Source organism: Crocuta crocuta, unplaced genomic scaffold (genome assembly GCF_008692635.1).
Source record: "Crocuta crocuta isolate KB4526 unplaced genomic scaffold, BGI_CrCroc_1.0 scaffold229, whole genome shotgun sequence".
In the NCBI taxonomy this organism is placed as follows: Eukaryota; Metazoa; Chordata; class Mammalia; order Carnivora; family Hyaenidae; genus Crocuta; species Crocuta crocuta.
The window spans coordinates 6817250-6836541 of record NW_027536464.1 but is presented as its reverse complement, the minus strand read 5'-3'; the positions used below and the strand labels follow the sequence as shown (position 1 = coordinate 6836541).

Sequence of the window (19292 nt, the reverse complement as noted above, 5' to 3'; positions counted from 1 at the left end):
GACCTCCCCCCACCCCACCCCCCCAGAAAAAAGCCTTTAACAGGAACTCCTAATTGCCCTCTTGAGTGGAAGTTAGGACCAGAGAGAGAGGATAACTCAATGAAGACAAGAGCACCATCTAGGAAATCATAGCAGCAAATTTCAGCATGAAGGACGGGAAGCTAGAAGTGTGATTCTGGGGTGAAGTGTGAAAGGGAGGAATGGTCCACAAAAAGCTCAGAGTTGTGCTTTCTTTCTTCTTTTTCCTTCTTTGGATTCCTTGTATCTTTGTGACAAGGGTCATTATAGCCTCAAAATCAGACTTTCTGGTCACAGTACCTTTGCACATTTGAAATGTATTCATTTAGGCAACTTGCTTAACTTCTCTTCATGTTGGTCATCAGATTGATGAGGCTAATAAATGCTCTTTGTCAGGCTTTATTATGAGGATGAAATAAGATAAAGTATGAAAAACCCACTTTGCAAGAAATGTAAATTAATTCACAGTCTGGCTAATTCTAAAGCAAACTGCTCATAATTTTGGAAAAAAACAACAAAACCAAGCGCTTTTCTCTGTCTTTCACATTATGCCTTCCTCATGGCTAATGGAGAGTTTCCTTTTAAGGTACTTCAGCCATAAACTAGTCCTCTTCAGATAAATAAGCCACAACCTCAATGAGTCCAGTAAAGACAGGTTTCTGGAGAGGAGGATGTTAAAGTAGATACATCAGAAAAAGAGGCAGGGGCACAATTGCAGCAAGAAGTTACCCTGACAGGAAGCCAAGAATTTTTCATGGAGTGACAACTGATGAATGCATCCAAATAGTTCTGTTTTTTAATAATGGGCAGTTATGCTTTGGCTCTACTCATCATTAAAACACATAAACTGCCCCGTTCATCTATCTCAGAAGAGGTGTCTCCGAACAGCAGTCTTTGTGTAAACAAACCCACAGCCTCGAGGACTGAGAGAAAGCAATTAATGGTGGCAACATATACAACTGTCGGGGGAGGAAGCATGGGCTTCATTTCAGTCAAAACTTACACACCCCAACTGTTGACTCCGTGTTACAGCCTGTCTTTCAGCTGGAGAGAGATTAACGCAGGCTTATCTGAAGGGTTGGAAGGTTTTACAGCTAAGGCACTGAAGTATTATTGACAGTCCAAAAGTTGTACATGATTAATGAAGCCTTATGAAGTGCAACTCGAGACCCCATGGCGCCTCTTCCTCAGAAGGGATGTCTTATACTGGTTGCCTTGGCGTTTTTGTACGGTGACAGTAGTAGCATTTGAAGACATTGATCATTTAAGAGTCAGGTTTCTGCCCATGCTCTTGGGGGATGTTTCTTTCCACATCCAGAATTAATTTCATGGCTCAGGCATTGAATTTTAAAATGGTGATTAAAAATCAGTTAAGTATTAAATGTCTGTGATAGTTCTGGAAGCCACTCTTTACACGAACCCAGCTATTTTGTCTTCCTATCAACTATCTCATTGCTCTGGTTGCAGATTTGAAGGTTTTCAACCTTCTAGCTTGTGATTGCCTTTTTTTTTTTTTCTTTTTGGAATATGCTATTTTGTTTATTTTCAGAAATGTCTTTATTTATTTATTTTTTGTAGAGAGAGTGAGAAAGTGAGAGCAGAGGAGAGGGGCAGAGGGAGAGAGAGAATCTTAAATAGGCTCCATGCTGAGTGTGGAGCCCGATGTGGGGCTCAGTCCCATGACCCTGGGATCATGACCTGAGCCTAAGTCAAGAGTCATAGACATGCAACCCACTGAGCCAACCAGGCACCCCTCTTTTTTTTTTAGAGGGGAGGGGGGAGAAGTGCAGAGGGAGAGAGAATCTTAAGCAGGCTCCACACTCAACGCAGAGCCCAGTGTGGGGCTCGATCCCATACCCTGGGATCATGACCTGAACTGAAATCAAGAGTCGATGCTCAAGCAACTGAGTCACCCATGCGCCCCTGAAATATGCTTTTGCAACATACACAAGTGCTCTAGTGGTGACGCTTCTGAGGATGGAGCTGAACTGGGTTAAAGAATCATTAATTTGTTAACTTATGCAGTAGACACTTCATGAATATCTATTATATGCTTGGCACCTTCCTAAGGGCTGGGGATACTCTCATGAACCAGAATAAATATTTCTGTTCTAATTGGAATATGAATAACAAGTAGGATGATCTAAAATTCTCACAAGAAGGAAGAAAGACCATGTGATAACAGCACAATGGAGGAAAGGGGAGCATTCTGCTTTGCGTGGAGGAGTCAGGAGGGAGGAGGGAGGATCTGAGCTGAGACCCCCCCCCGAGGGGTAAGGAGGCAGCTATTGAAAAAGCCAGGGGGAGAGAATTGCAGGTGGAGCTACGATGTCTAAAATATATGAGTTGCGTGTCTAGAGTTGTGCTAATAATGGGAATTTTCAACTTGACTTTTCCCCCCTGGCCCCAAAGTCTGTTAGCATTTTAACAGTTGTTATAAGAAATTGCAAATTGGGGGGTTCTGTGGCATATTAAACCTTGTGTCCATACAGATTTAAAACCTTCAGAAGAACCCACTTCTAACTGCAGTGATCACAGCATCCATCTTTTAGGTTTCTAAACTTTTTCTGAAATTCCAGTTGCTACCTATAAAATTGGGGAAAAAATGCATTTATCTGACGTGTGGGTTGGGGGTGGGGTACATAGGGAGCACTTAGCTTGACCTTGACTTTCCATGGAATGGTTTATACCAAGCTCCTCCTTCAAATCAGAGGCATTTATGACTTTAGGTTCAGTGTTGGCTGATCCCTTTTCAATGACCTAAGTAAGGCTCCTATAGATTTCATGTGGATGTGTTCACATGGGGGTCTCCTACAGGGGCCACTTTAAATCCTGATGTAAACCAGTGCGTGCTCTAAACTACTCAGGAATTATACTTTCATCTAATACACAAGAGAGAAGAACTAAGATTTGTAGAGTTACTAGAATTTTCTCTTATACTTGGAATACTGCCCTTCTTAAATGTCACATTCACTAAACTTCTCTGGATAAAGTATGCTTTGTTTCTGGAAGGTGGTCTTTTCCCAGAAGAGAGCACATGTTGGGTTAAGGAAGATCAAGATTCCTTTTATGATATAACACGATATGATATTTTATTATATGATATGATAGTCCTTTGCTTTTGCTGTATTTTGACAACGGTTTCTTTGGGGCTTCATATTGTCAAACTCCTGTCAACCGAATGCAACTTGACATCCCACTAGAAAATAATAATTACCCACTGTAGCACCTTTCACAAGTACCTGCTGTGCCATACAGAAAGTATTTCACACCAGTGAAGCAAATGGATGTTCATTCAATTTATTCACAGTGGCAGGAAAGACAGTGCCCATTTCTTTCAAAACACTGAGAAACTCAGGAAATCAGCCATAGTATGTCACATATTTTATTTCTTCCTGAGTCAGTGAAGGTAGAAGTAACTTCAACCTTAGAATCTAGGGCTGTAGGAAGATATAAATCGGGGGTTCTTGGACTGAGCCCCCTAGATCATTTCAGGGTGTGTTTGAAGTCCCTAGAATTAGGGGCACCTGGGTGGCTCGGTCAGTTAAGCGTCTGACTTTGACTCAGGTCATGATCTCACGGTTCGTGGGTTCGAGCCCCACATCGGGCTCTGTGCTGACAGCTAGCTCAGAGCCTGGAGCCTGTTTCAGATTCTGTATCTCCCTCTCTTTCTTTCAGAAATAAATAAAACGTTAAAAAAATTTTTGAAGTTCCTAGAACTAATGTGCCAAATTGTGAGGATTCTAATGAGCATTTGTTGAGGGAAGGGTACATTTATCCCAACAATTTCTTTATAGCTGGGGTTGGCAAACTACCGCCCGAAGGCCAAATTCAACCACCCCTGGTTTTTGCAAATAAAATTTTCGTGAGACGCAGTCACATCCATTTGTTTAGGTGATGTCTATGGCTGCATTCAAGGTACAGTGAAGAGCTGAGTAGTAGCTACAGAGAACGTGTGGCCCATGATGCCTGAAATACTGACTAGCCATCTGGTCCTTTACAGAGAAAGTTTTGTTGAATACTGTTGTAAAGGATTTGTAAGTAAAGGATTATTGCATTTGAGTTTAGGTTCCGGTAGCAGAGCTATTTTCTCTGCCACTACATTATCTTTCAAACGTGAAGGACATTCTAAACATGAGACATTTAAAATAGTTTAACATTCTAGCTCCATTCTTGGAGACAGATAGGGACTTTTATACATGAATTCCAAAGAAGTTTAAAAAAAAATGGAAAGGAAGTACATTTATTTTCCCTTACCGACACTCCAGCATTTGATTGATTTGTAGTTAAAAATGTCTTAATTTTGATGGTAAACATAAAAGGTATAGGAAAGCTGTGGTTCTACAAATGCTAGTAAGAAAAAGGCCAGTCTACCTTTCAAAATATAAAGCTTAGCTTTCTTTAGATATAAGATTTTCTACAGCTTCAAGCCCCGATAAACGATCACCTGGAAATAAGATGGAGAAAGAAAGTAATAATAACCAATCCTAAATTAACAAAACCATGATTGATGGAGGCCATATATTTTATTATTTTTTTTAAAAAAATTTAATGTTTATTTTTGAGAGAGAGAGGGAGAAAATGAGCAGGAGAAGGGCAGAGAGAGAGGGAGGCACAGAATCTGAAGTAGGTGTCGGGCTCTGAGCTGTCAGCACAGAACCCAATGTGGGACTCGAACCCACGAACCATGAGATCATGACCTGAGCTGGAGTTGGATGCTCACCGACTGAGCCTCCCAGCTGCCCCAAGGTCACATAATTTTTAATTAATTTTTTTAAGATTTTATTTTTAAGGAATCTCTACATCCAACATGGGGTTCGAACTTAACAGCCCTGAGATCAAGAGTTGCATAGTCTACTGGGCCGACCAGGCCCCCCATGGAGTCCACATTTTAAGCTCCTAGCCACACTGGCTGGTAATGGAGATATAAAAATGAGAGTGAGTACAGTGCCTGCACTATACCTCCTCATGCTCACATCGTCCATATTTAGCTTCCTTTAGTCTTTTCCTTCCACCTGATTTCCTGCCCTTTCCTTCTTCAGTTATCTAGGAAACATCAAAATGAATCAGATTTCTTTTTCCCTCTGTCTTCTAGAGCAGGCGACAGATAATAAGTATCTGTTGAATAAACAAATGAGTCCACAGTCCCTCCCAAGAAAAAGTAATCACTGATATATGACATATAGAGCCCTACTTACCTTTTCCAAAGTCTTTTTAAACTGTAGAAAAGGGGGACTTGAATTAAACTAGATATATCGAGATACTCCTTTATCTTAATGCAAATGAGTCTGTATGTAAAGAGCTGACTCACCCAGCTTTAGCTCAAGGAAGGCTGTATTTACACACCATAGGTAGTAAGCCTCAGATGCATTACAGAACTTTGTTAGTTTTCCATCTAGCCATTCATTCATCTGTCAACTCCTCGAGCATTTACTGTGCGTGTTCTGAACTGGGAATCAGGGTGGACACTGGGAAATGATGAAGACATCAACTCTCTTGGGGAGTACATAGACTGGTGGTGTAAACAGATAGGCAGTGTGTGTATGAATAGCAAGACCCCGTCACATGTTCCGAACAAAGTTACACATAAAAATAAATGTTGTCCTGAAATGTGGAACGATACCATAAGCAGAATTGCTGCCAGTCCTATATAAAGGCTAGTAGTGGGTAGTTGTGGAAAGGAGAAAACCTTATCATGTAAAATGACCTATAAGCTACTTGAGGTTATGGACTTAGTAGAGATGATCTCAATATGGAGACTAGGAAAGTTAAACAAACAGCATGATTATCCCGTTTTGTTACAGATCTCATGTTTGTAACTGGAGACTTACTCCAGGTTGACGTATTTCTGATGAGAAAGGCAAAATCACTTGTCAGAAATTTAATTGTTCCCAAATATCCAGATACACTACTTACGTAAACAGAAGACAATATAATCGAAGGGTTAAGTTTTTTTCTCCTGGATGCCTTATATTTACCGAGACAGCCCATGTGACTGAGAATGCTGTTTTCTTTTCCTTATAGCCTGTTTTCTTTTCCATCTCAACAAGTAATTGTTTTAAGGTGCTGCTATTAATATTAGGCATGACTGTTGGAACTGGATGGGCTTTTTGGTCGTATTAAAGTTTATATTTTCTTGTCCTGAGAATACTTTATTTTCTGAGGAAAAGATGGTGCCTCCTTGTAAATGGAAATATACTTACCATCTTTTAATTTTCACGAGTTAAAAAAAAAAGAAAAGAAAACCACGATCCCGCAAACAAAATACAACCACAGTTATGATTTTAATTTATAAAGCATGCGCTCTTTTCCAGGCCTTTGCAGAACACCATTAGAATCATACTGGGTGGGCATTTTTATATCTGCTGCCCCTCCCCCCCCAAAAAAAAACCCCACAAAATAAAACTCTGCCATAGTCCAATTTTTAAGCCCATATAACATCACTATCTATGGCAGCAAAGCAAAACATACGCAGTACAATTCACCAAACCATTCATGGAGGCATCATGGAACTTGAACTCTGTCTTCCCTTTAGCTTCCACCCCAGGGTTTTTGACCCAGCCCTCCATTTTGAAATCTTGCTGCATCTTTTTTTTTCTTTCCCATGGGGCAGTGTTATATCTCTGAGTCCTGTGACCATTTAGTTTTCTGCTCCATTTCTTCTCTGTTTAGACACCGCCATGCCCCGTCCTACATACTAATTACTGACTTTTTGCTTCTGCATTGCTTGATTCATTGTGTCACATTTTCCCATGTGAAAGTGGATCAGGAACCTTGGCAAGGAGGTTAATGGATTTAAGAGTCACTCGTATTTAACCCTGGAAGTCACAGCAAAATAGGAACCCGTGGCTGACCCATTTTATAAACCAAGCTGTGGTTTTAGCTGCTGACTACTAATGGATATCACCATGGTGGCGAGCATCCATAACATTTGAACAGGACTGAAGACATGCCCTCCCTCTTCCTACCTTTACCTCTTAAACTTTGGCAGAAACTACTGATTTTGTTGTTATTATACCTTTATTGGGAGCCACATAATGGAGTGGAAATAAGCCCAGACTGGGGGTTAGTACTTTTGGATTTTAGTCCAGATCTGTCACTAATTAAATTGCATGATTTTTAGTATTATCAGGTCCACTTACCGGATCTCAGTTCCCTCATTTTTTTGAAATGAGGTTATTTGCTTGGCCAAATTATCTGTAACTTCCTATCTGTCTCTAGGACACCATGATTTTAAATAACTGTTCATTTATTGACAAAATACTTACCTTTATAATATTCCAGTCAATAAGCTAAAGACTGTAGCTATAAATTTGAAATCTAAGCAAGACTTCTGCAGGGTAATCTTACTTTTAAGCACAAATTTTACAACCCTGGATGGGGAACAGACCTCAAAACTAAAAGATTGTTGATAATTAGTCTCAAGGGGAGCTTGGGGAATCCCTGGATTACCCTCTCTCAGCATTACCACAAAGATCCTTTAGCAATCCATCAGCATGAGCTGAGTGATAAATATTGAGTATGACTCATTATTAGTAGGTCACCTATTTCGATTCTCTGTCAATGGCTACTGTGAAAAAACACAGTCCAATATGGTTGACTAGAAAATGCTTCTTCCCAGTTCATACAGGCCTCCAGTTAACTTCCTTTTCCTGAGGAACACGAACACATTTCCCTTAAAGCAGTCATTGCAAATAAATGAGAATAGAGCAAGCGGGCACAAAACCTGGAATTTTCATTAAAACTCACTCTGGTTCTTTTCTTGGAAGACCAAAATCGGAAAGAGAAAGGAAAAGAGAGGACTTTCCACGTGTCCCATTGAGGTGGTATTTTTCATTAGAGCTAGGCAGATGTCTTTCCAACCTTTGCAGCTGGCTCAGATCAGGAATATTCCCTCCCTTCTCCCCCTTGATCCTTCTCCTTGAAGGCAGTTTGCGTTACAACTCTTTGACATGTAAAGACTAATCTACAGCAAGAAGCAAGAGGGTTCATCATGGCTCTCTAGCCTTATTTTTTTTATTGCTATCTTTAAAACCAACCACTATGTTGTTTGCGGTCAGTTGTTCTGTTTCAAAATAGCTACCACCACCATTCATGTTTCATAAACTCTTTGATGTCAGTGGGAATGAGTAAGCGTAAAGGGCCTGGTCCGGCCTTGGCTTGTTGAAGGGCAGGACGCAGGGCCCCAGAGCCTTTGCACAATCACTGCCACAAGTTGGGATCTCCCAACAACTGCACCTTTGACATCTCTGCAACCAGGTTACACCAGTTTCTACTAATTACCTACAAAGAGCTTAACCCTCAACTGCCGTGTTAAACTGAAGAGGCACATCTACACAATTCAGTTAATTTATTTCACATTGAGGACATGCCGCACTTAGGAATCCCGATTTATCTTCAAAATTGGTACATAACTATTACTTTACCAGAGTCCCACAATGGCCCTGGGAACTTGAATCACGCTCATATACCTGTTTTCAGATGATGAGATAAAAACCAGATAAGTTCTATCTTATTTTTCTGCCACTTCAAAGAGAAGCCTGGACTCGGAGCGTGTTTGATGTAGAGACGCATGGCATCTCGGGGTAGCAGGCAATGCTCCCATTGTTTGTACAGGAGTGAAATTAACATCCATGCAGCCTTCTTTCACATTGTACTTTTTTAAAAGGTTTTTTTTTTTGGTTTTTGTTGTTGTTGTTTTGTTTGTTTGCTTTTTGCTGACTTGATTGGCTTTCTGCTTTCTTTGCCACATGGGCCCACCTTACTTCCCATAGTTGCAGAGAATAATGGAAACTCAGAGAGATTCCAAAAGGCTAGTTTGAGTTCTTGGTGTGGTAATGTACATGTGTTTTTTTTTCTTCCCTTCTCTAGGCCCACCATCTGCTCCCCTCAACTTGATTTCAAATGTCAATGAGACGTCAGTGAACTTGGAATGGAGCAGTCCTCAGAACACAGGTGGCCGCCAGGACATTTCCTACAATGTGGTGTGCAAGCGATGTGGGGCTGGTGATTCCAGCAAGTGCCGGCCCTGCGGGAGTGGAGTCCACTATACCCCCCAGCAGAATGGCCTGAAGACCACCAAAGTTTCCATCACTGACCTCTTGGCTCACACCAATTACACATTTGAAATCTGGGCAGTGAATGGGGTGTCCAAGTATAACCCCAGCCCGGACCAGTCAGTGTCTGTCACCGTGACGACCAACCAAGCAGGTAGGAATTGGGTCTACTTTCTTATATGATATAAACATATAGAGAGGGGGCGCCTGGTGGTTCAGTTGGTTGAGCGTCTGACTTTGGTCCAGGTCGTGATCTCATAGTTTGTGGGTTTGAAACCTCCCCCCGACCCCCCATCGGGCTCTGTGCTGACAGCTCAGAGCCTGAAGTCTGCTTCGAATTCTATGTCTCCCTTTCTCTCTGCTCTTCCCCCACACTCTTTCTCTCTCTCTCTCTCAAAAATAAGTAAACATTAAAAAATTTAAAAAATAAGAAGTAAATAAACATATAGAGATAAAGGGCTTAAGTAGGTATCCATGAATTAAATTTAATTCTACAATCAAAGTAGGACCACATAGATCTGAATATAAACTTGCGAGCTGCTTTGTAATACAAAAGATTCTTAGAAGAATGATCACTCATTCCACCAATACTGTTTTGGACATCCAACTGCATAGCATGCCGTATACTGCATGGTGACGATTGCATGAGATTAAGAGACACTGTCTGATTGAAAGAGGATGCCAGTCCAGTGAGCTGAGCCACTCCATGCTGGACTTCTCTTGTGAGGGATTGTATCAGCCATTTTGATCACAAGGCCCATGATTGGACATCAGAGCATTTAAAAGATTCTCTTGGGTTAATAAATTGCTTTCTTACCAATGCAGAATACAATATTGGCATGTGCTGTCTTTTCCAACAAAAGCATCAGTGGCTATAGTTTTGATCTTGTTTGAATTTAAAAAATGTATACAGACCTTTACAATGGTCGTCAGGTAAATCTGTGGACGGTGAATAGTTTAATGGGCAGCCCTCTCTGTGTGGTTTGGCAAAATTGTCCTCAAAACACAAAGTAGGTTTGTAGCCACTTTGATAGGCGAATCCGTAATGACACGTGGCGGGTAGCAGGGAGATTTCATTTTCCCCATTTTCGGCATCACTTTCCTCTTGTATCCAAGGCCTTGAAGACATTCTCTGTTCATGAAGAGTTTCTGCTGAGTTCCCTGCAGAACTGTTACAAAGTGTCGAATAGCGGATATTTCAAAGCTCAAAGTGGAATTTGCATTTGCAGGTTACAGCTCCTGACCCACTTGTTCTGTTCCTTTCCTGCAAACGTTTCCACGCTTTCTTCTGCTAATTTTCCATTTTGGATCTCTGCCACCTGCTTCACATTGCTGGCTCCTTGTTATTTATTTCTGGAAAGTTAAAGGGGAATAGGGAAAAAAGAACGATAGCTTATCCTTTCACGAGGCTCTTAAGAACAACAAACTTCGCCGGAACAGGATTATAAATTGCCAAGCAGTCCTATCACCTCTTACTGTACTTCTCTCTTAAATGAATGTTTCAGTAAGTGCACTCAATAGTTAAGTAAAATATATCTGTATTAATTGATTCTATAGTAAAAAGTATTCCAGGGTCCCAGTCCAAAGCCATTATTTTTTCCCTTGCCCTGAACTCTCTAAAATAAATACAAAGTTACGATGCAGGCGAGATTTTAAACTGGAGCTAGAATGGCAAATCTTACGGGAAGGTAGCTTCAATTATACAGATGCAACCAGTCTTTTAAAATATGTGGTGTTAACAGATCGTCTGGTTTTGCTCTGGTCTTTTATTTCTGCGCTTTTGGGGTGGTGAACACTGTTAGTGGTGATCAGTTTTATTTTTCTACAAAGACTGGTGTGACTTAGGAGCTTTTGATAGCATCACAAGTACTCTGTCTTTGCCAGCTTTTTATTAGTTCTTTTTTGGAAATGTTGCCCGTAGATCCTGGGGAACATATTGGTGCTACTGGTATCTCTGAGTTAGACAGAGCCAACCTCTCTGCGCCCGCTGGGGAATCCGGTTTATGATCCAATCAATATTCTTATGTTCAGCCTGATGTACTTATCTTCAGACACATCACTACTTTGTGTTCTTAACTGATTTAAAAGTAGGAAGGGACCTTTTTGAGGCCTCAGCTGTGCAAGGTGACATCATTCTCTCTGGCAGAGAAGAGCCTTTGGGAGACCTGTGGAGGACAGGCTTGGCTCCTACAGATTTTGTGGGGGGACTGCTATGACTCTGTATACGTAAGAATTGGGGCCAAGGGATTATGTCAGCTCTAACAGAAGGCCCAAGGAGTCCAAGGAAGGCAGGCTAAAAATCCTCCAAAAGAAGAAAATGTGCAAAAACCATACGCGAGAGGGAGGGAAAGAAAGTCTAAGTTCCATTAAAAATGTAGGTGTGATTCTTTTTTTTTTCTTATTATTCACATAGATAGTATTTGCAGTATTCTGTTCATAAAGGTGAAAATATGAACAAGCCTAAGAATCCTACAATACAGGGTTGATTGTAAATTATCTACAGGATCAAATGCTAGATAATGAATAAAATTACATAGATTTAGGGGTACCTGGGTAGCTCAGTCAGTTAAGCATCCGACTTTGGCTCAGGTCATGACCTCACAGTTTGTGGGTTCAAGCCCCGCATAGGGCTCTGTGCTGACAGCTCAGAGCCTAGAGCCAGCTTTGGACTCTGTGTCTCCCTATCTCTCTCTGCCCCTTCTCCCCTTGCTCTCTGTCTCTCTCTCTCAAAAATAAATGAACATTTTAAAAAAAGTTTTTAAATTACAAAGAAGTATAGTTATCCATGTAAAAAAAAAAAGATGATCATGGTATAGTTGGGTATGAAAAGTAAATTATAAAATATATGCATTATGATGCCTTCAAATACATATACAATACACATATATATTACATATAATACATACATGTGTATATATGTTTAAAATTGCATTAAAAAAGTACAGGAAGTGATGTGCCTATATGTTGACAGTAGTTATCGATGAGCTATGGAATTATAGATTATTTTTGTCTTCTTTTTGTTTCTCAGGATTGTGTTGCTTTGCACAAAGGAAAAACACATAAAAATAGTCAATACATGTTAATCATGCCACAAAAGTTATAAAAATAAAATTCCTATAATTCTTTGATTCTGTAAGCAGTTTCTTTTTTTTTTTTCACAAATAGTTTATTGTCAAGTTGGTTTCCATATAACACCCAGTGCTCATTCCCACAAGTGCCCTCCTCCATGCCCATCACCCCCTTCCCCCCCACACCCATCAGTCTTCAGTTTGTTCTCAGCATTCAAGAGTCTCTCATGGCTTTTAGATCTAGCAGGAGGGTGGGCAGGGAGTTCCTCTGACACACCGAAGCTTCGTGACGAGCAGACCTGCCAGGCGGTTTGCTGAACGGGACAAAACTCCGTCTCCCTATTTTAATTTTCATGAAGGATAATGCTGGGAAGCTGTTCAAAATTAAAAATAAATCTTTCAATAAGGAGACCTCCTATGTGGCCAGCCGGAAAGCTTTCGCTTAGTAGAGAGTTGTGTATATGCGTAGCACTGCCTCGTTATACGATTTGGAGTTCTCTAATTCAGTATCAGCGGAATAGTTTATCTCTGATTAACAAACCCTTTCTTCATAGTAGGGCAAATTAATAATGCGGGCCAAAATTCTGGGTGAATGTAGCAATCGTAAACTCTATCAAGGCTCCCCTAAGCATATTTATGTACACACAATTATATTCTAATTGCAGTCGTTCCTATCATTTCATTAAACCCAGTTCCTTAGAGACCCCTGTAGGCAACGATGGCTCATCCTATAAGGAATACATAGAATAAATGCATGTTAGCATTTAGCACCTGAAAGCCACACTTTAGGGGCTCTCCAGTTTTGCCCTGTTTTTCTGGTTCTTTGCCCTGGTTCTTTCTCTCATCAGTAGCTATTTAACAACAACAGAACAGCAGCAACAACAACAAAATACAGACCTTCCTCAGGTACCTGGTTTTGTCACCAAGACCTCTGAGATGCTCAGAGCTGAACAGGTTCATGAAGGTGACCCGACTCACCCTAGCTGATGTCAGGGCTAGTCCCTGAAACCAGTGAGCACCCCCCCTCCCCCCGTTCCTGAAAGGACAACGTTGCTTTCTTTTTCAATTATTGGATAATTAATAGCATCTCTGTATTCAGCTTGGCGCTCACCCCATTTGTGAAACCAGTATCTGGGCACTGGAAACGTAGGTTTGACCCGCCTTTGATCCTTTACTTGTGGAATGTGGTGTGAATGGGCTGGTGTTCTCACATGGTTTAAAGCATTCTCACCCAAATCTTACCGTTGGGGTCTGAAGAGGTAAATAACAAAGTGCTTTTCTTCCCCTCCTGAGTTCAAACCCAATTGACCACTGGCACCCAGACAAAGGGAACTCAGGACGTCAGCTTTATTGCTGACTGACCATCTGATTGAAGGATGTGAGCTTTATTTCTGGGGCCAAAAGGGCTGGCTCTAATGACGCTTGCCCAGTGTCACCCAGAGACAGTCTAGCTCAGCTGGCTGAGGGCAGGCTCCCTGAAGGAGAAAGCCTGAGCCCCTGAGGTTGTCCGCTCTGTGCAGGTGGGAGGGTGACCTCCAGGGGAGAATTCACCCCCACCCCCACTCTATGCCAAGAGTGTGAAGGAGAAGGTGGGAGGCGGGTGAGGGTGGGAGCCCCAGCAGAAGAGCAGACAAGAAGAGCCTTCTAGAAGAGCAGACAAGGAAAATGGCAACTCCTCCCCCCTCCCTACTGACACTTCCCTGCGTTACAGTCCACAAGGAACAAAGTGAGATTGCCCGGGAAAACTTACAGTTGCCCTTCCTCCATCTAACATCCGTTAGATGTAGCAACCGTTGCGTGTTTTGTTTAGGAAGAGATGGTTCTGGGTGTTTATGAAAAGCGAATACGGAGACGGCTGGGTGATTTGTTTTCTAAATGGCTTTTCTTTGGTTTACTTTTCCTTAAGTGGACCATCTCGGGCAAATGAATACAGGATGTGTCGCTAGGAGAAAGACCCGCTGTAAAAATGAAACAAGGGTGTTTCCTGGCCAAGCAACAGAACTGTGAATCTTTTTGCGAAAAAATGCTGAGATGGCAGCCAGCAGTAGATCTGACAATGTCAGAGCTAGCTTGCACAGCCTCAGCCTCCAAACCCGCCACCCCTGTCCTCCCAGCTCTGTGGCCCAATCATGCTCAAGGTTGTTCTGTTTGTTTTACATCATTATGCATGGCTATGGTCATACTCATTCCCTCCTAACCCCCAATTGCACCTGGGACATCGATCACACATTTATTTATTTGATTGTTTCTTTGTTTATTTAAGTAAACTCTACACCCAACATGGGACTCAAACTCACCAACCGAGATCAAGAGTCATTATGCTCTACCGACGGAGACGACCAGGTGCCCCAGTGATCACACTTCTGATTTTTACTTGGCATGAAATATTCTTGTAGATACTTGACAATGAAATGGCATCTGGTAATCTCTTTTTAGCACAGCTGCTGTGTCCTGGTGACGAATATCTTTAACACACTGAGTTTGGAGGAGTCTGGATATTTGGTGGATTACGTAGTTATTTGAACCTAGCTGATCTCTAAGATCTTTTCTAATTCCAGAAGTCTGTAATTCCAAGAATACAGCCATGAGTTATGAGCGTGAAGAAGTCGGGCTTATTCCCGGAGGATGTTCAGAAATGGGCTCTAGTTGTTGTTGTTGTATTTTTTTAATTTTGAATGTTTATTTTTGAGACAGAGAGAGAGAGAGAGAGAGAGACAAAGCATGAGCAGGGGAGGGACAGAGAGAGAGAGGGAGACACAGAATCCGAAGCAGGCTCCAGGCTCCGAGCTGTCAGCACAGAGCCCCACATGGGGCTTGAACTCACGAGCTGTGAGATCATGACCTGAGCCAACGTTGGCCACTTAATCAACTAAGGCACCCCCAGAAATGGGCTCTAAAGGCAATTCCAAGGATGGGGAAAATTCCAAAACATGCTTCCACAAAATTAGCAGGGTGCACCTGAATCCTGCCTTCTCTCTACCCCTCCAAACCCACACCTACCCAGGTATTTCCTTTGAAGGGCAAAACAGTAAGCTAGCTGCCTCTTGAGTCCAGTTGTTCCACGTGCCTCTCTGGGCATTTGGCAATGTCTGGAGATCTTTTTGGTTGTCGCAGCTGGGAGCGCCATTATATCTCGTGGGCGAAAGCCAGGGATGCTGCTAAACACCCCATCGTGCATAGCACCGCCCCCACAGCAAAGAATTATCTGATTCAAAATGGCCATGGTGCCAAGACGGAGAAATTCTGCTCTAGTGATAGACGTTTGAGAAACGGGTTTCGTGACTTCATAGAAATTCCGACTTTCCAAGGGTCCTGTCGCCAGCCTGGCTCTGCTTGGTTCCACTGCTTCATGCCGGGAACATAGTCCTCCCGACACTGCTCGTAGAGGGTAGGCAGTTATAAACAGCCCTTTTGGGCCCCTTGTGAAGAAGCCCAGTTGTTTCACCTTCACATGAACTGGTGCTACTTGTTATACTGGCCTTGTTCTCTAGGATGGACAATCAAGAAGACTGAAAGGAAATAAAACCCACCACATCAACAATAAAATGACAGGACACCTCGATGTTAATGCCACTGCACAGTCCATAGTAGATATTCCATACCTGTTTGTCACTTAACACGTTTATTTATAGCAAAAACAATCAGCAAATTCTTTCTCAAGTAGTGCTAAATTTAATAAAACCAAAATAATGAGTAGAGAAAAGAAAATAACTAAGTACAAGAGGCATACTGTCTTTTATTACTCAACTGGCAAGTTCCCATTCTTTCTTTCTTTGTCATCTTTTAATTAGACAGATTATGTTATTTGAGTAGGATAATGGAGAACAGTGGGAATTCTCATCCCCACTGGGTATAATTGCTACCTGTCTTCTACATGGTAAGGGGAAGGCTTCAAGGAGATGGTGGGAGAAACAGAAACATCTTAGAGCAACTGAGTTAGGTAATGTGCTCTCGGAATGGTGGCACCAGATTTTGTGGGGTTTGCGGCTTAGACAATTTTTGTGCGATTTCAAAAATATCCTACAAATAAATATCAAATGAAGAACAGAGCTTTGGAAGGGCCTGTGCAAACTTCTTTCCCATCACTGTGTACAATTCTGCCTCTAACTAGAGTGAAATGAAGGCAGATGTCAGGTAATGGGACCATTGTGTGAACAGAACTAAGGTTAGAAAGGAACAGGAAGAAGGGAGAGGGATCAGGAGGTCCAGTTTGGCCCAGTGTGAAAAGGCGTTGAAGAGCAAGGTCATTCTGAAAAGGTTCTGGCCACAGTTAGGTATGAGGGACAGCATGGGAGTGGCCTCAAGTGTGGTTCGCTATCAAATTAACAGCAGAAAGCATACTCCTGGTGACTTGGAGAATGGTAATGGAATATTAACCCAAACAGGAGGTGACCAGAATTGTCGCTTTTCTGTAAGTTTGAAAAGCAAGAGGAGCGAGGGGGGAGCCTGTTGATATTTTTGAAGCACAGATATCCGACTTCTGTTAGTGCCCTCGAGCAGAGGTTGGTGAACCAAAACCCAGGAGCCAAATCTCAATCTTCTACCAGGTGGTGTGTAACCCACTAAAAAATAGTTTTTCTAATTCAAAAGGTTGCAAATAACCGAAAGAGGAAGAATATTTTGCAATGTGTGGAAATTATATAAAATACAATTTTCTGTGTCTGTCAAGAAGTTTTATAGGAACAAAGCCCCCTCGTTTGTTGGCGGATTGTCTAAAACTGGTTTCACAGGACAAGAGCAGAGCTGAGTGGCTTCAGGAGAGGGAATAGCCTGTACAGCATATATATTAACGATCTCACTCTTTGTCCAGACTCCTGCTCTGGAGTACGAACACGACAAAGAGGGTCAGTCAGGAAGGAGGTTGAGAAGGTGTTGACATGAGGGTGTCATTTGTCAGAAACAACCGTGGCCACGGTTACAGTGGATTAACATTTAGATTAATCTCACATTCGAGATAATTTTCATAATTGGCAAGACCCCTGCCTTTTTAGAGGTTTTGGCTGTATAAACAAGACTTCAGGGAATCGGGTAGAATTTCAAGCATACCTTTGCTTTCTTGTACCACAGATGTCTTTTCCAGTGATACTCAGGTTTACATGTATAATGTAGAACATGCTTGAGTGTTCTGATCAGACAATGTCCAGTTCTCTTGAAAACATGCATTCTGAGCACTGAGGTGAGGTTGCAGGACGCTGGCAGCAATTCCCTTCTTAAATAGTCATACACGCTACTCTTTTACATTGTCCCTTCATGGAGATGGTCTCTCATTCACCTTTGATCTCAAGTACATCGTGTTCTATTTTTCTCACTCCGAAGAAAGTTAGATGCAAAACACATGATGAAACTAGTCGAATGTTAAGTCGGAAATCTTTCTAAAGACACATTTTTAAAATTCTTTCAACAAATTGGAGAGCAATTGTGTTGAGAGATTTTGCTGGGAAGTTGTTTGCGCATCCTCAGTGGTTGGTATGTAATGATTAGGGCTCCTAAGTAGAAGCTGGGTAGAGTCCTTTCTGTGCATGAGTAATTAGAGGCCTGAAGAAGCACACAATGGATTTCAGAGAAGCCAGGCTAAGGTTTTCTCATTAACAGCTCAGACCCACCTATGGATTCCTAGAAGTTTATTTGTCAGTGCCTAGGAAGTGTCCATTTTAAAACACTTAGTACATTTTTTTAAAGAAAGGGAACGGGCTTTTGATTCTAAGGTTATACATAAAATAATTTCATGTCTATTGAATATTGTTGCTGCTTCTATAATTAGTAAGCATACTCACTAATTATGATCATAATTAAGAATAAAATAAACCAGGAGATGTATAGGGGCACACAGCTTCTTATGTGTGGTACCAGGGTCTGTGAATTTGTATTCAGAGTTGGTGTGACAAGTCCTGGTGGGGAGAAAAAAAAAAAAAGAATGTACTAAATTATCTAGCTTCAAGGCTGACTGAGCAGCAGAGACAAATAGTGTGTATTGAGCCTACCAGTAATTACTGTATACATAAAAATTGCATTTAAAAAAAGGTGTTGATACAGTTGACCCTCAGACAACACAGGGGCAGAGACCATCAACCCCTATACCATCAAATGTCCACGTATAGCTTTTGACTCCCCAAAACTTAACTACTAATAGCCTACTGTTGCCCAGAAGCCTTACCAATAACATAAAAAAGAGATTAACACTTATTTTGTATGTTATGTATATTGTATGCTATATTCTTACAATGAAGTAAGCTAGAGAAAAGGAAATGATATTAAGGAACCCATAAGGAAGAGAAGATACATTTATAGTACAGTCTTGTATTAAAACAATCCACATAAAAGTGAACCTTCTCCGTTCAAACCCATGCTGTTCAATAGTCAACTGGTGTTCCCTCTAAGAAAATGAAAGTTTTATTTACACCCAAGACTGAGGACACGTTTTCACATCCCCCCCCCAACGCCACTCCTATCCCTTCACTCTTACATAAATGATCATATTCACATACGTGTGTGTGTGTGTGTGTGTGTGTGTGTGTGTGTGAAGGGAGATCCATTCACCAGCCTTCACCGGCAACACTTGACGGCCTCATTCTGATTCATTTTTCATTTCTCAGTGCTGTGCTTACTACTTCAAATACGAACACCATCTTTGCACCCTCTGGAGAAGCCATCAAGGGATTTGAAAACATACGTGCGTGGCTGAGATGAGAAATGAACTGTGCAGGACTAGCAAAGGTTTTAGATGGGCTTCTACATTGACGAGGTATCACTCCAACTGGCTAAATTAATGACTATCTCCTCCGATCAGCTAGGAGAGACCCTAGAGTCTAGTTTGCATTGAACATTAATAAAAAGATCCAGAGAAACTTTTATCAAACCTCCCATTAACCCCCTACTAATGTCTTTAAAGAGTTTTTTCCTTTAAACGCCAGGAAAACCAAGAGCCGTGCTGCAGGACTAATCTTGCATTGAGAGATCTTAAATCTACAGGGACTCATTAAAATGTGTGTCCATGTTACCCCACCGTACAGAGCCTTCTCAGCACATCAGTGTCTGCGTGCAGTTTTCGCGTGGGTATACATCAAGAGAGCATTCTTCAGGTGAAGACTTGTGAGGATTTCTTTTTGTTTTTAGGTTTTACATTTTAATCTGTCAAGATAAGCAAGCCTTA

The 19292-nt window shown here is 41.6% G+C and overlaps 1 protein-coding gene across 1 annotated transcript in view; it reads left to right on the top strand.

Moving 5' to 3' along the window:
- Window positions 1-19292, top strand: part of EPHA4 (EPH receptor A4) — a 152874-nt gene that overhangs the window by 78726 nt on the left and 54856 nt on the right. The window contains exon 5 of the mRNA XM_077748712.1: window positions 8890-9228. Coding sequence (XP_077604838.1) covers window positions 8890-9228 — 339 coding nt within the window. The remainder of the gene's footprint in view (window positions 1-8889; window positions 9229-19292) is intronic.